At 46.8% G+C, this 21,110-nt stretch overlaps 1 protein-coding gene across 3 annotated transcripts in view; it reads left to right on the top strand.

Annotated features, from left to right (window-relative positions):
* The window catches only part of LRGUK (leucine rich repeats and guanylate kinase domain containing), a 110,355-nt gene that overhangs the window by 53,028 nt on the left and 36,217 nt on the right, over nt 1–21,110 (top strand). The window contains exons 12-16 of one of the 3 annotated variants that reach the window (XM_040471921.1): nt 2,451–2,547; nt 6,325–6,438; nt 9,573–9,774; nt 10,617–10,712; nt 16,798–19,923. In XM_040471921.1, the coding sequence (XP_040327855.1) occupies nt 2,451–2,547; nt 6,325–6,438; nt 9,573–9,774; nt 10,617–10,712; nt 16,798–18,974 (2,686 nt within the window). In that variant the 3' untranslated portion in view covers nt 18,975–19,923. Of the gene's footprint in view, nt 1–2,450; nt 2,548–6,324; nt 6,439–9,572; nt 9,775–10,616; nt 10,713–16,794; nt 19,924–21,110 lie in introns of those variants that run through there. The other 2 variants (XM_040471920.1, XM_040471922.1) reach the window with 2 other exon arrangements.

Genomic DNA, 21,110 nt, shown 5'->3' with positions numbered 1-21,110 from the left:
CTCTCCACAGACTTGGTTTGTTAGGATCCTTCACGACAGCTGGCCCATGAACAAGCCTTTCAAATGTCTAACCTCACTCGTAACCCTCAGGACCAGTGTCTAACTCCGTTCTTTTCGTGTGGCTTCCTTTGCAAACCATGAGTTAACTGTTTACCATGACTTAACTAGTAAATCCATTAGTAAATAATAAACTCTTGGAATAGAATTGCCCTTAGACAGGGGAGAAGAAGGCTACTGAAGGTGATGGCCCGAGCAAATTTCTTTGTCTAAAATTTGGCATCATTTCTTTGCTAAGTAAGTTTAGTGCAACCGTGCTTTCACTCTGCAGCATTTCCTTTTTCAGATGCTCGCATTTGGGGAGCATGCTTCGCGGCGAACATTTCTGCATGTGAAAATTGTATGACAGGATTCAAAAACCCACAGGTCATCTTAGGTCCTTCTTAATAGAAGTTTTCACGGCGGATACAGGCTCTGTCATCCGCATGCTCCACGTCAGTGAAGCCTTCTCTTTATTTACCTGCCTAGAAGCTTCAGATGACATCTTTGCCGTGTCTTCCTTTTAGAAATTCTGAAAAAATTCCTGCCGCTCAATCCCTTTGTTGGAAAATGCAAATCCGGCACGGTGCGTAAAGGCTATGCTAAGGGTGTACAGCACGGGATGCCAAGTCCCTGATTTATCTTTCCTGACTGTCAAGGACACCAATAGACAGAGGGTCTCGGGGCCCTGCCGAGGTGTGTGAAGAGATGCCAGTGTATTCGCACAACAAAACAAATGTCGCGCTGTTTTGACAGTCTTAGAATATACTCTCTTTCCCAGGTATATAATTCAAATGTAATGTTAAGACCTTAAAATTTACCAGTCTAGTTGATTCTTGATTATAATGGAAGGGAAACAGTGGGATGAATTATAAAAACTTGGCTTTGGCTTTGTAATGGAGAGGCTTTTGAGGGTTGTGACTTTACCCACTTAGCATGATCGTAACAGGAATTGACAGGGAGTCGTCCTGGCATTGCTACTTAGTCACTCACTTAATTGCTGTGCCTCAGTTTCATCGTCTGTAAAATGAAAACAATAATCCCCGCCTCGTGGTTTTTCTCGTGAGGAATAAATGAAATAACACGTTGAACGTCTAGCTATTTTCATGTCCTCTTTTAAAACCACGGGATAATAAAAGTCAGCCTGCGTTCCCAGAACTTAACACGAGACGTCAGAATGGGAGGAAATCGAGAGTCCTGGGCTAGCTGGGACCCTGTCATCTAGTTCTGGGACTGACACTGGCCTGCTCTGTGGCCTTAGACTGGCCATTTTTATTGTCCTCCGCAAAATAGAGTTCATCACACCTGTTACCCACTCCACAGGTCTCATCTACTCATTCATGTTATGGATACCTAGTGAATGCCTGCTATGAGCCAGGCATGGGGAATACAGTAGCAAGTAAGATGGACAAGAAAAGGCCTGTCCTCATGAGTCCTACATCCCGCTGGGAAGGACAGGGAAAGGCCAGACATGTGGATAAAAGAAGGCAGTTTTGGTGACAGAGAGTAAGTGGGAGCTGGGGACCGGATGGGGGCGCTGTTGCAGTCAGTGATCGGAGAACTGAGCTGAGAACTCCATTCACTGGTTCCCGTGCGAGGCTCATCCCTGGTATCGAGTACTGGCAGCACGGAGGCGATGGGGTCCTGAGCAGGGACCTGGGTGCGATATAATCGATGGCAGACAATGAGGGTAATGGGCGCGGACAGAAGAGGTGCGTAATCAGCGATGGGGGTGGGAAGGCTTTTGGGCTTGGGGAGGACATGTAACTTGAGTCCTGGAAGACAAGTGGGCTAGCCAGGTGGAGGAATGAGGAGGGGAGCGCGAAAGTGCCCACCGAACAGAGAGGACACGAAAACACTTGGGTGGAAATATATGAGCAGTAGGGGCGCCTGGGTGGCGCAGTCGGTTGAGCGTCCGACTTCAGCCAGGTCACGATCTCGCGGTCCGTGAGTTCGAGCCCCGCGTCGGGCTCTGGGCCGATGGCTCAGAGCCTGGAGCCTGTTTCCGATTCTGTGTCTCCCTCTCTCTCTGCCCCTCCCCCGTTCATGCTCTGTCTCTCTCTGTCCCAAAAATAAATAAATAAACGTTGAAAAAAAAAAAAAAAGAAATATATGAGCAGTAGACCTCGTTCTATTGCCGAAAGTAGTGTGACAGCAGAGGGGCTGGTTCCAAGGTGGTAAACAACAAGTAAACATCGGGTGTTGATGACCTCACATTTCTACAATCCCTGTAGAGTCAGAGCAGCTGAATGTAGCCTAGAGCTTCGAAACCACAGCGTTTTCACAACCATGTTGTTTCCCAATTCACGATCCACGGATCAACTTCAACTTTTGAAAACATACTTTTACCAAAACCTTTTCCATTTCGAATCTCAAGCTGCTAGAAGTAGACTGGTTATCTCCTCTGTTTTCAGGGCCTGTCACACCACAAGACCACCTTACTTTGGAGAGGGGGATCGAGTCGATTATCATTTTATCTCTCAAGAAGTTTTTGATGAAATGGTAAACATGGTAAGAATGTTCCCCTTTGTACCGCACAAGAAATGCATGTTCTCTGCTAGAAATATTAGGAACTAGCGATAAAATCGAGAAACGCTTTGTGTCTGTTGAGAGAGGTGTTCTCCTTGGATTGTTTTTTTTTTTTTTCTTAAACCACTTCCACATCCTTGTGCACGTGCTGCTTTATTTTTTGATCTTGGAGGGAATATTGTAACTTTTCAATAAAGCTACATGAGTAGACATTTTAAGGAAACACAAGAGCACTTCGAAAAGTTCTCACGATCTGTGTTTACCAGGTGCTGCTGTTATTGATGAGGCTTCACTGAAGATAGGCAGTTCTCACAGACCCGATCTGATGTGCGAAACTTGTGAATTGAGCCTCCCTTGGCGTTGGAGTGCTCTGTCCAGAGACCGCTCCTGTTTGCTAAAACTGGGGCTTTCTCGTGGTCGTCACCCTAAGCACCATTTCATCACGGTGTGTCCCATTCAGTTAGCAGGGCACACATACAGCCCTGACCTTCCACGTTATACTGTGTGCACATAATTGTGGTCCGTGTAAGCACGGGATCTGCCGTTTCCACGAGTTTAGTTTTGAATGGCCAACTTTACACACAGTGTGTGTTTTTTTCTTGTGTTCACAGAGAAACCCAAGTGATTAAGTCCTACAATCCCTAGGCCGTTTCCCCTCTAACCTTGTCAAAAGAACATCCTAGAGATTCTTTATAATCTTCTCTCCTTGGGCTGTATTTTGGTAATTCAGTTTAATGTATCAAGAGTACTTTGGGATTTTATATTTCTAAAAGCCTTAATAGAGATAGGAAACATTATTAGTAAGTAGCGTTAGTAAGAAGCATTCTTTTAGGGCTCTTTGGGTTGAAAGGCAGCTAGTTCATGAAATTCATGTTGGTTTCTCTTGTTAGAGTCTGAGACATTTTTTTCTTGGTTCAGTTCACCTGTTCTCAGTACCCTGTCTGCTTCCCTGATGTTATTACCTTATTTATAACCTTATATATATAAATAAATAACTTATTTATATACCTTATTCCCTTATGTTATTCCCTGATGTTATTACCTTATCCTATCAGTAATAAGGAAGTCTGGTTCAATCCCTAGTCTAAGAAATCGCTGTACTTGTACACCATATTTGCTCGTACAGTTTGACTCCCTCTGCAAAATCCTCGTGTGTTTGAGAAGTACTCGTTTTTACTGCTTCTGCTAAAATCTATTACTTCAATATAATGTCATTTTCTTCAACTTGAATTTTGTTTCTGAGCTCCTTTTTTTTTTATTTTTAAAACATTTTTTAATGTTTATTCATTTTTGAGAGACAGAGACAGAGCGTGAGTTGGGGGGGGGGGGGTTGCTGCGCAGAGAGAGAGGGAGGCACAGAATCCAAAGCAGGCTCCAGGTTCCGAGCTGCCAGCACAGAGCCTGATGCGGGGCTCAAACTCACGGACCGCGAGATCAGGACCTGGGCCGAAGTTGGATGCTTAACCACCTGAGCCCCCCAGGCACCCCTGAGTTCCTTTTCTTGAAAGTGAGCTTAAGACTGTTTCATGAAGAGGCAAACATACAGTTATAAACTCGTGACACATTGTCAGCGTCGCCAGTCACACCGACACACGCAGCCTTCTGTACGCAGAACCTTCCCCCACGCCCACCCACGCAGCCTGTCCCACCGTGGCATGTCCCAGCCTTGGACACCTGCTGTGGACAGTCACAGCCACCCACTCTGACCTACAGAGCCGCACACCCTCTCACATACATACTGCTGCATATCCCCCAGCACCAACACGAGGGTCATCGTGTCGCATGCCTACGGACACGCGAATCTTTTTTAAACACATGAATGCAGTCACTTCCCTGCAGATATACTCCCTGACTTGTGGAAATAGGATTATTGGAGGAGGCTTCTGCTATAGGACTGTTGCTGTTTATGAAGATGTCCGCGAGCAGAAAGAAATGGAAGATCACCATCCAGAAGCTGGAGGACCACTTCATCTCAGTTCTTTAGAAACAAGTTCGACAGGGCCTGTTTTGTATATAAAAGTACAGTGCTGGCTTCCTTCCGACTCTGCATTTTTCCAGAAAATACGTTTGGGATTCACAGAGGGAGGCCCTTGTACACACAAGTAAACAAATTCATAGTATATATCTGAAGAGTGATTCAAGAACACATTTTGAAAACAGGGTGAGTCACAGTAAACAAGACAAAGTATATACCTGATGGGCCATTCAGGTATCTATCCTATCTATATAGATGACAATATATATATTAAAAGATGACGTAGTATTTGTTTCAAAGAACAAAGAAGGTATGACATTGAGGGAGTAAAATATCAAGGATATTTACTGTTGAGTTGTAAACTTTTAGACTGCATGATATAAACTTCTTTGGATTATGGGGTGTGTGGATTTTCCTCATCACCCATAGCAGACTCATTCACTAGAGACCCACCCACCCCAGGAGATACTCTGTGTCTCATACACTTCCAACAGATAGCTTGTCTCCCCTTGGGGGGCCCCCCCCCCCCCCCCCCCCCCCATCTCCAGAACCTCCGGGCCCAGGAAGCACAGGTAGTGTAAAGGACTCCTCACTGCTACTGTTCTTTTTTTGTAACTTTTTTTATTTTTGAAGGAGAGAGAGACAGAGCAGGAGTGTGGGAGGGGCAGAGAGAGAGGGAGACACAGAATCCGAAGCGGGCTCCAGGCTCTGAGCTGTCAGCACAGAGCCCGACGCTGGGCTTGAACTTGTGGACCGTGAGATCCCGACCTGAGCTGAAGTCGGACGCTTAACGGACGGAGCCACCCAGGCGCCCCTCACTGCTACTGCCTTTCTATGGGATTCGATTGACGGGATTCAGCCTTGCAGATTTTCATTCCATCATTTATATGAAAATCCTGTGCACGGGGAGTCACAGTTGCCAAGATCGTTCATGTTTTTATTTTTTTGGTCATGAGCTTTCCAGTTTAGATTAGACCTAGTGGTTTAATAAATCTAATATTGTCAAAGAAAAAAAAAGACAATTTTGAGAGCCATGTGTTTTTTTTGTTTTTGTTTTTGTTTTTTTTTACCTGGACTGTTCTGCAAAGGAGTACAGCTTTGGAAAGAACTGGGCTTCCAGAATACAGATAGAAGGCAGCCTTTAAACCTCAAATGACTAGAGGGCACACAGCAATTCTGTTGAATAACATTTGGGGCAGTTTCAATACAAAGCTATGTTTTATATGGAAAAGCGGAAAGGGTCTGTTTTTCATGGCTTATCTCAGGATGCAAAGGTTTTCGGATGTCCCTGTGATTCATGGCCTTCAGGCTTATCTGGGAATGCAAGGCTTTGGAGAATGGGAGCTTTTTCTGGGGTACCTGGTATGTTCGCATAGCCCATGTGGCCGAGGCAAAAGGCCGGCTATCAGTTTTGTTTTCTCAGCAACGGCAGCTCATGGTGCACAGTTGGCAAGGAAGCAGGTAAGTAAGCAAAATGGTCTGTTCTACCGTAAGCTTTGGTGAGACCTTTACTCTCCCTGGATGTTTTGTCAGCAGATGACCGTATTTCCAGAAACTTAATTTTTTTTTTTTTTTTTTTTTTTTTGCCAGCTGAGAATTCTGTATAAATTTCTCTACCACACTTGGGTGTTAAATTTCATAAACCCATCGTCAGCCTTCTATAATTGCTAATATTCGTAGGTTTTACGGAAGCATATAAAAGTAAGGCATCACATAATGTTATTTATATTAAAGTTGAGTATGGCAGCTGTTGCATGAAAATCTTTGTACCTCTCAAATTTCAGGGGAAGTTCATTCTAACATTTAATTATGGGAATCACAACTATGGATTAAGTAGGGACACCATAGAAGCCATCGCAAGAGACGGTTTAGCAAGCTGTGTTCACATGGAAATAGAAGTAAGTGGTTTTTTCACTCTGTATTTTTTTTTTATTTTTTTTTTTCAACGTTTATTTATTTTTGGGACAGGGAGAGACAGAGCATGAACGGGGGAGGGTCAGAGAGAGAGGGAGACAGAGAATCGGAAACAGGCTCCAGGCTCTGAGCCATCAGCCCAGAGCCTGAAGCGGGGCTCGAACTCACGGACCGCAAGATCGTGACCTGGCTGAAGTCGGACGCTTAACCGACTGCGCCACCCAGGCGCCCCTTCACTCTGTATTTTTAACGTGTGTGTGTGAGTTTGTATGTATATATTTGGGGTTGAGGAGGGGGCTACGGTGTGCAGGTAGCACACTTGCCAGGCAGGGGGGGGAAGCTTATGGTTCGTATGGGGGAGGCCAGACATGAACGATTCGATGACAGGAGTTATAGTACGAGACATAGCACACATATACTATGAATAGATGTGCCCCTCAGGATTTATTTCCTAAGTTATTTCCTCACGAAAGTATCCCTTTTATTCTAGGGTTCAGTCTCTCTTTATCTCAAGTGCTATTAGGGAAAGTTCCTTCTCACAGGCTACGGACCTGCCTGGGGGCTCTGCGCAGCTGGTCGTGCTCTCTGATCCTCTGTGGGAGATGTGTGGCTGATGCTGGCAGTGACTCCAGTTGCTCGCTGGTTACGATCTTTCCAGGCTGTGAGCAGTTTAGACTTGCAGATTTCAGGATTCTGCCCCCGTACCCTGTCTTCCCCAGTGATCTTCTGCAATTGGAATATACAGAAATTTCTTTCCAATCCATATCCAGGGTAAAACCGTGACTACCTCACTTATTTGTTTTAAAAATAGATAAAATTTATTTTATCTTTTGGGGCGCCTGGGTGGCCCAGTCGGTTGAGCGTCCGACTTCGGCTCAGGTCAAGATCTCGCGGTTCGTGAGTTCGAGCCCCGCGTCGGGCTCTGTGCTGACAGCTCGGAGCCTGGAGCCTGCTTCGGATTCTGTGTCTCCCCCTCTCTGTATCCCTCCCCTGCTCACGCTCTGTTATCTATCAATAATAAATAAATGTTAAAAAAAAATTAAATAAATTAAAATATATACCTTTAAAATAGGGAGGGAGACAAAACATGAGATTCTTTCTTTCTTTCTTTCTTTCTTTCTTTCTTTCTTTCTTTCTTTCTTTCTTTCTTTCTTTCTTTTTTTAACGTTTATTTATTTTTGAGACAGAGAGAGACAGAGCATGAACGGGGGAGGGACAGAGAGAGAGGGAGACATAGAATCCGAAGCAGGCTCCAGGCTCTGAGCTGTCAGCACAGAGCCCGACGCGGGGCTCAAACTCACAGACCGTGAGATCATGACCTGAGCCGAAGTCGGACGCTTAACCGACTGGGCCACCGAGGCACCCCAACACATAAGAGATTCTTAAATATAGAGAACAGAGGGTTGCTAGAGGGGTTGTGAGAGGGGGGATGGGCTAAATGGGTAAAGGGCACGGAGGAATCTACTCCTGAAATCAGTGTTGCACTATATGCTAACCAACTTGGATATAAATTAAAAAACAAATAAATTAGTTAATTTAAAAAAATATGTATATATAGCTTTATTAAACATGTGAAATCTTTAAAGGCCATTGCTTGTCTGTTTAAGGTACGCTCACCGAGCGGTCTAACAGTTTTGTAGTCGGAAAAAAAAAAGTTACAAAAATGATGCCCTTACATCAAGCTTAGAGAAAACAAAATCTGGGCAGGTCTGACAGCCCTTTCCTATGGATGCTGAGCCTTCTCTAGAACTGGTTTCCTTTGTGACTTGGCCGAGCGGGGGACTGTGATTCCTTCTTGGCTCCTGGTGTTGGTGGGTAGCCTCGCTTCAGTGAGACTGGTCATGTTTCTTCCAGCCCTTTAATTTTTCTAGCTTCAAAATCCTGCAGTCCTGACCTCTCCGCAGTTGATTTCTTCTGCATCCTTAAGGAGGTTTTCTTTCTTTCAATGCTAATAAGCAAAAAAAAAGACCTGTTTTCCCAAAAATATCTTCCTCGGGCAAGGCAGAAACTCCCTGGCACCTCTTGCTGACCTTTACCTTCTTCTCTGGGCACTGGCTTCTGTTTTGTCCTCTTCCTCCCTGCGAGCTTTCCCCGACTCATTTCCAAGAGGTCGACTCTATATAAACCAGGTCTCATTTCCCTGATGCTCCCGAGGGAAAGCATTTTTCCAAACTGCTCTTGTCACTGACGCTTTACAGAAACTGTTTTTTAAAGAGCCTGTATTGCTTCCCCCACTGAATGTTTAAAAACCAAGATTTTGAACGTTGAGTTAAACTACTGATGATGGGATCGAGGGGGGAGGAAGTTCAGAGTTCATTTTGAATGGCTCTTGTGTTGCACCTGTGAGGAAACTGGTGCTCAGGGAGTTTGCAGGATTTGCTCGCAGTCTGCTGGAGCCGGGGAGCCGCAGTCACCATCCAGCCCTGCTTCTCCCTGGGACCTGCTGGCTGCACGGTGGCTTGAGCTTGGCTGTCCCTTGCTCTGGGTAGAAGCTGTGAGATGTAATAGGAACCAGCCAACCAGGTTGCTGGTTTAGGAATAGGAAGGGTCCCAAGGCGAAGGCACAGGTAACAGAGTAGCGTTTTTTTTGTTGTTGTTGTTTTGTTTTGTTTTTTTCTCGGTAAGATCTTTATCTCCTGGCGCTGAAAGGCTGCTCTTGGAAATGTAGACTTGAAATACATTTCAGTGGGGCTCCTGGCTGGCCCAGGCTCTAGAGCGTGTGACTCTCGATCTTAAGAGTGGTAAATTCAAGCCCCACGTTAGGAATGGAGATTACTTCAAAATGAAATCTTTAAAAAAATGAGGATGCGACAGTGCTGTGAATGCACCTGTTTGTATCTAGCCATTTTTTTCTGAACCATCATGTATATTAGGGTGATTAGTTAAAGGATAATCAGGTAGAATGAGCTGTTTTATTTCCGATAACAATACATCATCCCCTGATGAACAAAGGGGAATAATCCGACTTTGAGACATTTACAGGAAAATAATAGCTAATAATACAAATAAGTCCTTCAGTGTAAGACTACTTATTATGCCAACGTTGTCAGATGTCTCCAAAATGATACCTAAATTGTGTATCTGTTTCTAATTTATTACCTTTTCTTTAAACAAACAGGGTGTCAGGAGTTTGAAATATTCCTATTTTGAGCCTCGATATATCCTGGTGGTGCCCATGAACAAGGAAAAATATGAAGGATACTTGCGGAGAAAAGGATTATTCAGTCGTTTAGAGATTGAATTTGCTGTCTCCAGAGTGGACCTTTATGTTAAAATCAATCAGCAGTTTCCAGGATATTTCGACGCAGTGATCAATGCAGGTCAGTGACTTTCAGCGAGGTTTTATTTTTGAAATGTAAGGTCACTGGGGGAGGGTCTGCTCCAGAGTATAATCTCACTGCTGGCTGACTGCCGTTCCTTGTGGCCGTGGGGCTGGGGGCCCTGCTGCTTTCGTTGGCTCTCTGCCAGGGGTTGCCCTCCACCCTCGAGGCTGCTCCCACGTCCTACACACGGGGCCTGTCTGTCGTCAAGCCGGTGATGACACATCAAACTCTCCTCATGCTTCTAGCCTCTGCCTTCCTCTTCTACTACTAGGAAACTGGCTTCCTTTATGAGGCTCATGTGATTAAGAGTAGGCCCGGGGCGCCTGGGTGGCTCAGTCGGTTAAGCGGCCCACTTCAGTTCAGGTCATGATCTCATGGTGTGTGAGTTCGAGCCCCGCGTCGGGCTCTGTGCTGACAGCTCAGAGCCTGGAGCCCGCTCTGGATTCTGTGTCTCCCTCTCTCTCTGCCCCACCCCTGCTTGTGCTCTCTCTGTCTTTGAAAAATGAATAAACATTAAAAAAAAAAAGAGTGGGTCCACCTGGGTAGTCTTCCTTCTGACTAGTCCAAACTCAGCTTCATCCCATTTGCAAAAATCTGTTTTGCCGTTTAACACGACATGACCACGGGAGTAATATCTCTTCATGTTCACAGGTTCTGCCCTTGCTCACGGGAGGCAGTTATATGAAGGGGACATGTCATTAGGGGCTTAGAGTCCTGCCTACGACAATAGTCATAATGTTAGAGGGAGCTTGAAAAATCATTACCACCAACAGTGGCAAATTGACTGTGTTTAGATATGATTCTTTTGCTTTAAAAGTACCTTCTCTCGTTTTCTGTAGATGATCTGGATGCTGCCTACCAAAAGCTGAGTCGTCTCATCAGAGAGTACCTTGGGTTGTCCGAGGAAACGTCCAAGGATTTGGCTCCAACCGCAGGTACTACCCTGTCCCTTTTGTGCCAGAACTTTTTGTTTTCGTGGAGAGGAGAACAAATCTGTGAGTTGCTCTGTGGGTGCTCATTGCCCAGGCTAAAGCTGGTTCTAACTCTTGAATCCCTACACTTCCTGCGGTGTGGTTGTCCCCACAAACGAGCTGTGTGGATCAGCCCTCCGGGTCTGTCCCTCTACTTGTCTCAGTGGCCATAGTGGAACTCAGGGGACTGTCCTTCAGGGACATGCTGGCCAGTGACTCAGAGGTTCATGGTACATGAGGATCAGCCTCCGGGTTCAGAACTCAGCCTTCCACAAGTTTGGCTCCCTTAGGGAGCTGAGGCGGTGTTCTGCTCGGCAGGTTCGTATTGAGCGTTGTGGCAATCTGGTCGATTTCTTTCCCCTTTTCTTTGCGTTGCCACGGTCCTCAAAATGTCGTACCAGAGAGTGTGGTGGACGCATGTGGTCAGAGGAAGTGAGGCTGGTCGCCCACTCCCTTGGGCAAGCTGGTTCACTGTTCTGAGCTCCGGCAGACTGTCTTGCTAGACGGAGTGAATGCTCCCCACCTGCCTCACGGAGCATGTGCAGCGAACGACATAGGCTGTAGAGGAGTACGATTCCTTGGAATCCAGCAATTCTAAAGCCCTAACTTAGAATTTTGATGCATGAATATTTTGAGGTGCATTTGGAAGGTTCTCCCTAATCCACCTCACCCGCACCAAGATGGCTACTAGGAAAAGACGATAGAAAAGTAAGTCTTGGCAACGGTGTGGAGAAACTGGGAATATAAAATGGTACAGCTCCTATGGAAAACAATGTCATGGTTCCTCAACACATTGAAAATAGAATTACCGTATGACGTAGCTGTTCCACTTCTGCGTCTATACTCGGTGTGGTTTATACATACAATGGAATACTATTCAGCCCTCAAAAAGAAGGAAATTCTGCCATCTGGTACAACAGAGATGAATCTTGAGAACAGTCTGATGAGCGAAATAACCAGTCACAGAAAACCACAAATATTATCTGATGTCACTTTTATGAGGCACCTAGACTAGTCAAATCCATCAGGACAGAAAATGGAATGGTTGCCAGGGGCCAGGAGAGGGAGGAGAATGGAGTGTCCTTGCTGAACGGCTACACAGTTTCACAATTACAAGATGAAAAGAATTCCGGGGATTGGTTGCACAACGATGTGAATATGCTTAACACTGCTGAACTGTACAGCTACGAATGGTTGAGATGGCAAACTTTATGTCTGTGTGTTTGTACCACCATAATGATAATAATAAAAAAAAGTTCCCCCAGTGGACTGAGGTGCATTCACAGAGCAAATACTGTAAAGTGTTAATGTGAGACCCTTGCTTGCTGGGCAGATACTCTGCAACTTTGTGTGTTCAAGTGCTGTAGCCTTTGTGACTCCTTGCCCAGTTAGGATTTTGCTGGCTACATTGTATCCTGGCCATGTTGAGGCAGGCCAGGCCGTGATTTTGCCAGAGTTCAAACTAATTGTGCTGTTTTGCAATGTTACACACTCATTTCAGGTCAGGTACCCCTGGAATTCTGGGATGAGGTCAGTGTGAAACTGGTAACAACAGCAGGTAACAAACAGAGCGAGGCCGTCCCTCCGCGTGTCTCATAGGAGACAGGTGACCAGGGGACAACTTACTGCCTGGAGAAAACCTGAGTGAAGTGTGCCCTGTGTGCAGACAGGCATTAGTGGGGGAGTGGAGGGCTGTGTCCAGGCTAGAAGAGGGGACATTCGGTTAGGAGCATGTCGGCGTGCTCACCCAGCGCTGCTCCCATCTCCGCATCAGGCATCGGGCATCGGGCACCGGTCCTTTAGAAAGCTGTGCCCGGCAAGGTGCACGTTACATCTCGTGAGGCTTTGGTAGCCGGATTGGAGGTTTCTCCTGGGGAAATCATACTCTCAGCTTTAAATCTTTGCTAACCCAGCAACCTTCTGATCTTTAATTTGGTCCCCCGGGTGGACCTGTCCCTGTCGGGGGGCTGTCTCCTATGTTAGAACCCCCCACCCCCATCCCATCCCGGAGCCAGACCCATCTCCCATTGTAAATTAATAAGTTGGTGTTCTGGCTTTGAAATCAGCCCCTCGGGGATTTAGATAAGCAGGAGTCATTCCCCGGCCCAACCAGTTCTGAGTACCTGAGGGAGGGTGTTTGCCAGTCAGTCGCACGGAGGGCGCCTCTGAGCTGTGGCGCTTGATTGGGACTCTGCCTCTACAGCCAGTGGGGCTCCAGCGCTCCCATCTCTGCCCCCACCAGGACGCCGGTTCTCGGGGACAGGTGCCGTTTGCGGATCAGTGGACCAGATCATGTGTGCATGGGAAGACAGACTCCCATTGTAGAGGGTATAATGAAACTTCATTTATTTGGACCAATTAGGTTAGGCCTGTCCGATTTCATGAGAAGTATGAATTACAGAGCTTGTTAAAACGTTATCCCTCTCCGATACATTTAATAACGGAAACTGGGTCTCTCAGTTATCAACTAATAGAGTCTCCGCTTTAAAGAGTAGATGGGAGAGGGGCGCCTGGGTGGCTCAGTCGGTTGAGCGTCTGACTTCGGCTCAGGTCATGATCTCTCGGTTCGTGGCTTCGAGCCCCGCGTTGGGCTCTGTGCTGACAGCTCAGAGCCTGGAGCCTGCTTCTGATTCTGGGTCTTCCTCTCTCTCTGTTCCTCCCCTGCTCGCGCTCTGTCTCTCTCTCTCTCTCTCTCTCTCTCTCTCAAAAATAAATAAAGATTAAAAAAATTGTTTTAAAAATGAAGAGTAGATGGGAGGGTTTATAATTAATGTATCAATTCACTGGCCTCAGTAGACCCCCGTTTCCCTGGCAGGTTTAGTGTTTTGGAAAATAATGTGTCAAGAAGCCAGACACCTCATTTTATTTAAATAGTTAATCTGTGGAGGAAGTTACCTTTTTCACTTTATGGTTTAAGGATAGATTTGCACACGGAGCGCCTGGTGGCTCAGTCAGTTAAGCACCTGACTTTGGCTCAGGTCATGCTCTCATGTTTCATGAGTTGGAGCCCCACATCGGGCTCTCTGATGTCAGTGCAGAGCCTGCTTCGTACCCCCTGTCCCTCTCTCTTTCTTGGCTCCTCCCCTGCTAGCGCACTCTCTCAAAAATAAACTTTTCAAAAAAAAAAAAAAAAAAGATAAACTTACACATAAAGTGACCTTGTGAAGTCCGGACATTATTCAAGTGAGTATTTAAAGATTCTAATGAGGAGTCACCTGTTAAAGGATCTCTAGTGGTTCAAGAGGAGAGCCAGTGGCCTCTTTGAGTTTCTGGGCTCTGAAGTGTGTGCCGTGGAGACGGGCCAGACGTTCACAGGTTCCCCACAGGAGAGCGGGGCCCAACCATAACCTCCTGGAAATGACATCAGGACTCCCTGAGAAGGACCAGAGCCCCAGCAGGGTCACCGCCACAGGCCTGGATCACCCCTCTATCTTGCTTCCACTCTGAGCTGGGTCACTTTGATTTTAAGTTCTGTAGTTTAGGTAGGTTTACGTAAAGACATACATTACTTACGTGGATGTAAATGGGACCCCTACAAGAAAAGATCATTTTAGTAGAGTGGAATATTTTTCAATATATAATTGAGCTGTCAAAGGTAAGAAAATAAAAAGAATTCTTTGAAAGACAGTCCAAGCGATTAGAAAATTGCACCAGAAATGGGAAGCCTTAGTTTTGTATTCTAAATTTTGCCAGTGATCATTAATTTGATTAGAGAAATCACTTCGAATTCCCATTTCTTTTTTTTAGATTTATTTATTTTGAGAGAGAGAGCGATCGAGCGGGCAGAGAGAGGGGCGGAGATGCTGTCAGTGCAAAGCCCGACAGGGGGTTGGTTCTCATGAATATGAGATTGTGACCTGAGCCAAAATTAGTGGCCGGACGCTCAGCTGACTGAGCCACCCAGGTGCCCCGAATTTCCATTTCTAAAAAACAAAGCCAGCTACGTAAAATATTCCGGAATATTTTAGAATTTGCTGAGGTTTTTCCCAGTTAGCTTAGACTGTCTTTATGTTAGACTTCAGTACAAATAGAAATTTGGTGGCCAATGGCATTTTTTTCAAGGAAGCAGGAATCCTGTATCATACCAGTTGAAAAATATTTTTAGATATTTGGAATAATACATTGCTTCTCCATTAGATGCACGTACAAAATAGTAACTTGAGCTACAGAGTGATTATAAAACCTCAAGATATTGAGATATACCATTAATTAAAAATGTTTATCAACCATGGTACAGATTATCTTATTTTTTCCCCATAGTAATTCAGATAATACTCATTTCTAAAGCATGAAGATTAAAAAAATCCTGAGCAAACAATACAGTTTTTATAAAAAGAAAAAACTCACTCTATTCACATTTCAGTATCAGGGATGTCTTTCCCCTCCGTTTGTCTTTATACAACCTATTTCTGGAGTATTTATTTGGTGCTTCCAATAAAGCTTTTAAAAAGCCACCCTGAGTTCTTGCTATAGAGATCATAAAATAAAATTATATTTGCAAATCATTATTCAGAATTCCGACTAATGATGGAGGAAAATGACGATGGTGATGATGAGTCAAACGGGGAAATTGAGCAATTTACTAGTCTGTAAGTGGTGCCTTTATCTCTAATAAAGAGCAGGGTATCATTTGCCAAATGATATGAGTTGTTAAATTGTAAAAATGGGGGGAAAAAAATCCTTGTATGTCTGATCCTGGGAAACCGGGAGGGCTTACAAATGGAAAGAGCCTTTAGCATTGGATTTTGCTGTTCTCACATCTTTCTGTTTTTTTTTAATTACTTTTTTGTGGTAAAAAAAAAAAAACCCAAAACACATAAAATTAGCCATTTTAGCCATTTTAAGTGTATGACTTAATGGCCTCGACTACATTCACAGTGTTTCATAACCACCATCACGGCTACCTGTTTCCAAAAGTTTTCATTCCTCCCGAACAGAAAGTCTATTCCCATTAAGCAATGACTTGTCTCCAGCCCCTGGTAACCTCTAATCTGTTTCTGTCTCTGTGACTTTGCCAACTCTAGATATTTTCACTGTTCTTCTATTTTTTTGACCTTGTTTCTTGACTAAATTTGTGTTTAACTTATAACTGTCATAAACTAGGGAGACGGGAATGATGAGCAGGGCAGCCCCACGGAAACCCCACCAAGAAGCAAGCTTTTCCTTGTCCCCACTCTTCCCCAGCCCCTCTCTAGAGACAATGTGGTTCGACTGGAGGCACAGGATACATGCCCAGACTAGGAGGTTCAGTGAGGGCCCAGAGTATCCCAAGCTGTCATCCTGCTTCTTGGAGGAGAGGGGAACAGTGGCCAGGAGCCTGGTTCGCTTCTGGGGATGGACCACCTGGGTGGCCTTGGAGGTCTGACTTGGTTTGCAGCCTCTGAGTATCAGGTCTCCCCCCTGACTAGTTTCTTCAAAGCTGTTCCACACTGGTGTGCCGCCTCTGACCAGTGGCCTTTCGGAGCCATGTCCTTGGGACCGGGCTAGGATGTTACAGGGGCCACCAGAATATGGCAGGGCTTCCGTCATAAGTAAGTGCCCGTCCAGCTTCCCGTGCCTCCTAGCTATTGGTAAACTGACATCATTCTTCCTGGAGCTCAGTTTCCTGAAGGGGACTGCCATTAAACAAGGACACAAGCGGGACTTCACCCGGCTCAGATGTCCATCCTTTAGTTTCTACCCCCAGAAGCAGCAGTGGCACGTAAGGTGGTGAAAATTTTAAATCCCATTCACTTAAAGATTGTTCTTGCCACTCTCAGCCCTGGATGTAAGGTTTGGTTCTGTGGATGAGCCTCTTTATGTTTATTTATTGAAGCTCATGATTTTGGTTGACTACGGTGGTTCCAAGTTCTAAGTAAGAGGAGTCTAGGCACCTAGTATCCCCAGGGGGAAGGCACGGTGACAGTGCTCCTGGATGTGTCATTTTATTCTTTCCAAGGGCCTATGCGCATCCGAGAAGGAAAAGATATTCTTTGTTCTTTCTAAAGCTGCATGGTTACTTAGTATGTGTTCAGATGCCTTTAGCTAACTTCTTTTTATATTAAAGCAGGAGCTCCCTCTAGCAAGAAGACCCCCTCTGGGGTGCCCGCCCACCTGGTCCCATCCCCAAGGCGCTTGGCAAAGCTGCAGGCGGATGGCCAGTTAACCGAGCATCACCCTGGAATGCAGATTCGTGCACAGGCCCCCGAAAATCAGAGCGCAGCTCCCTCCCAGGACCAAGCGCTGACTCAGGAGGGAGCCGCCCACCAAGCGCTCTCTCCCAGCAGCCGTGTCAGTGCCGAGCCTCCCCCGCAGGCCCGAGACTTATCCCCAGACCACAGGGGAGGGGGTGTTCAACAATCGGATCCTTCTTCACAAATCGTAACTACAAATCTCCCTGAAAACGAGTCTCGGACATCTGAGGTGAAAGCAGGTAACATAGGGCAGGCTTCCATCACTCCTTCCCAAGGGCGCCCTGACCAGGGTCGGCACCCTGAGCCGCCTGCCGCGCACAGAGCTCCGCCAGACCAGGATGAGGAGTCAGGGGAGGCTGAGGGCACCCTCGCTCTCCCTCCACCATCTGAGGCTCTACAGGAGTCTGACCCAACATCCCTCAGCCCCCAGAGAACCCAGGGTGAGGAAACTGAGTCAGCCAATGTGCCACCCGACGGTGCCCATCATGAGCCTCCGAGAGACCCTTCCCACCCTAACGGGGCCAAAATACCGGGACCACCTCTGGAAGATTCTCGGCAACCTCCAGTGGAGGGATCCCCAAAGGCAGAGTTTGTTCGGGTCAGCACTCCTTACCCAGAAGTGCCACATCCTCAGGACTCAACAGATATCGAACAGACCCAGGGCAGGGACAACCCAATGACTTTGCTCCCCAGAAGCCGGCTGGCCCCCACCAGGCTGCCCCAGCCTCGGGTCCTCGCCCCGCTCCAGAGTCGGAGGCCCACACCCAGACTGCTCTCACCCAGCAGGGAGGAAGCTTTCGGAACAGCCTCAGACCAAACCGTGACTCCCTTGTCGAGGCCTCCACTAGCTCAGGAAGGAGACCCCAGTAAACTTCCTCCCATCAGCCCTCCTCATTCCAAACCACCACAAAGTCTGAGTCCCCATCAGGACCACAGCCCTCAGCAAGTCCAGGAAGAAAAGGTCAGGGAGGTGAAACTCCCTCTTATCAGTCCCCCCGTCCAGGAGCATGCACCGCAGCCCGCCCCCGATCCCCCCGAGGAAGAGGGGACTCAGGCAGTTAGGCTCCCGCACATTCCCACCCCCTTCTCTGAACAGCAGCTGCCGCACAACACGGGGGCTCACCGTGATTTGAGGCCTGCAAAGGAAAGGCAGGCCCCCAAAGCAGGCCGCTCCTCCAGCAAGAAGATTTCAGATGCGCAGGCCTTACCCCCAAACCAAGAGCCGGTGCAGCGGACAGGAGCTAGGGAAAAAAAACTCCCTATCCAAAGAGAGACAATTAAAGGACCAGGGCATCTGAAAAAGGTACCTCCTAGAAGCCATCAGACAGCCTTGCAGCCAGAATCCCAGAGTAAGCCGACTCCCCCAAAGGTACCCCATCACCCGAACCCTAGCCCTCCTCAGAGTCCTCAGGGGACCCAGAGAAGAAAAGTCAACGCGCCACAAATTGCTGAGCCACCCCATGCTGAACCATTGCCTACGGACCCCCAGTTCCAAGAAGAGAAACAGGGAAAGGTGCATCATTCCAGGGAAAAGGCCCGTGCCAGCCTCCCCCCAGATGACCCGGTTCAGAAGGTAGCTGGGTCCAAAAAAGGGCCATTGTTGAAAAAGAATTCTGAAGGATCAGCTCAAGGAAATAAAGCCACCCTCAGTGGCAGGCAACTGCACAGGGGTCCTCTCCGGAGTGCAATGTCCTCTGTAGAGTCAAGACCAGATGATTCTGCTCCCAGGGAGCATCCAGGGAGAAGAGAAGAGGTTCATACGAGGGGAAGATTTCAGAAGAGAGAATCGCCTTTGGACTCCCCAGAGCAGGCCCCCACCCAGCAGCCTGTCAGAGAGACCCAAGCCCATCGAGGGCCCAGTCAGACCAGAGAGAGTTCTGTCCAAAGGGATGGTGCCTCCAGGCGGCAAGCCAAGGAGAAACACACCGAGAAACACGGGGGAGCACCCAAGGACAGAAGCTCTGCCGCAGCCCAGAATCGGGTGTCTGCCGAGGAGCCGGGCAGCCGGAAGGGGAGGCTGCGAGCTCGGGGCAGTCAGAGCAGCAAGGTTTAAGCCATCCCCGGAGCCACTCAGTAAGCGTGGGGGTGGGCTCCAGCACCGTCCCAGCCACTGGGTTCTTAGTCTGTGCGTTTCTGGGCCTTTCCTGTGGTTTGCCGTTGTAGTCCGGAAGGGCAGCCCCTAGAGTGGGATCCACCAGCCGGTCGTGTCCCTGTGCCAGCTGGAGAGCTGGTCCTGAAGGTTAGGGTCAGCGGGGAGCCCTTGTGTCTACACTCCTATGAACTCCAATATGCGTGCCGACTCTGGCTGAAGCAATGTCGTGTGGCCATTACGTTTTGTGTTACTCATTAGGAAACTTCACTTCTAGAGGAGAACATTCTCGCATGCCGCTTGCATATTCGAGGGGTCCGGGAGGAGAGCTCCGAGAAAGGGAGCCTTCGCAGTTTCTGGGTCTTTGTCACTTCCACAAAGATTCCAAACCCACAGTTAATTTGTGAGCGTCTTCGAAAGGGCAGAGGGGCAAGTTCTTTACGCATATGACACCGTGATAGATGAGAGCTTCAGATTTGCGTTGGCTTGTGTTACCTGAAACTTACTTTTGCTTGAAATGTATTTCAAAATGAATACCTTCCTTCTCTCCCTGAACAGGAACCTCATGTAAATTAGCCCCTGCCTTCATTATACCAAACCACCCGGTTGAATCAGTTTAAAGGGTTCCTGGGGAGAAGATTCAGGGGAATCACTTTTTCTTTAAGGACTCATACCATCAGCAAGGGACAGGAATCCAGCCTGAGCCAGCTTACGGGAATCTACTGGAAGGGAGTGGAATATCTCCTACCAGCAGACCGTGGGGAGAACGGAGGTGCACCAGATCCTTCGAGTGGGGACAAGTTATCGAAAAACCCGGACTCCTGTCATCTCCGGTACTTTCTGTCACCGACTGGACTCTCGTCATTTCTCATTTCTGTTTCATGGCTGGGAACATAGCTGCCAATACCTCTCAAATTTTACATCTGGTTTTACATCTGGCAGCTCCCACTACTAGAAAAGGATTAATTTACATGTTCCTTAATCCTGAAATTTAAAAAAAATTCAGCGAAAGACAGATGGGCCTGGCTTGAATTAAATGAAATATTCTTAAATTAATCTACTCTGGCCAGAGACAGGGTCACATACATGTAACCGTCAGGCACCCCTGCCCCCTGTCAGGTATACGGAGGCTACATTCCCAGAAGACGGTAATTGTGACCAAAGCAGCCAACCCAAGGTTTAGCTCCTAAAAAGTTGCAAAGATATTTAATGAGCGCTTACTATGTGTGTAGCAGCATCCTAAACTGTGTTTGGCATCCTGTATTTAGAAAATACAAAAATTTGAGGACTAAATGCCTGTAGAAATGGTTCTTATCATATACACGAGGTACGTGTCCACACTGTCGTGTGCACGCCAAATATTATTTCAAGTTCAGGAGAGGACATTGATATTTTTAAAATCCAGGATGCAGAAATCCTCTTGAAAAGCCTCTGTTATACCAATAATTACCGTTTGATTTATCTGGTTTGTCAAAGATGACAGTAATAAGGAATTTTTTTAACATGTCATAACTTTTATTTAGTTCAGTTATCCAAAACGTTGATTGAGCATCTACTATGTGCCAGACACTATGATAGCTGCTAGACATAGTGGGATGATAAGGACACTTCAAGGAGCTCTTTTGTCAAGGGAGACCTAAGAGGGTCAATGACAACACCATGTGATCAGGACACTAGGAAGCCTCGCAGCATGCTGGGCTAGGTTTAGGGTCCAATAGACAGGCAAACCCATTTATTAACTTTTCCAGAATGTCATAAGGATATCAAGAAAGGACACTGGATTCAGCCTGGGACGTGAGAATTGGATCAGAAAACACCTTCCAAGAGGAGGTCCTCTTTCAGCTAAGGCATCAAGGTTGCAAAATTAGACTGATGGGACAGAGCGATGGTTTCTTAGAAGAGGGAACAGCGTGTGCTTAAGCATGGTGGTAAGAGCAGGCACAGCGTTTCTTATAAGGACCTGGATGTCAGGAGGGCGGTAGGTATTGGTAGATCCAAAGGGCATTTTGCGCTATGCTAACGAGCTTGGAAACTTGATCTTCTAACAAGGGGGAGCCATTGAATAGTTAAATTTTTATCTTAGAGGCACGTGTCTAGACT

This window comes from Herpailurus yagouaroundi, unplaced genomic scaffold (assembly GCF_014898765.1).
Source record: "Herpailurus yagouaroundi ecotype Mexico unplaced genomic scaffold, PumYag 100, whole genome shotgun sequence".
Classification (NCBI taxonomy): Eukaryota; Metazoa; Chordata; class Mammalia; order Carnivora; family Felidae; genus Herpailurus; species Herpailurus yagouaroundi.
This window is presented reverse-complemented; position numbering and strand designations above follow the sequence as displayed.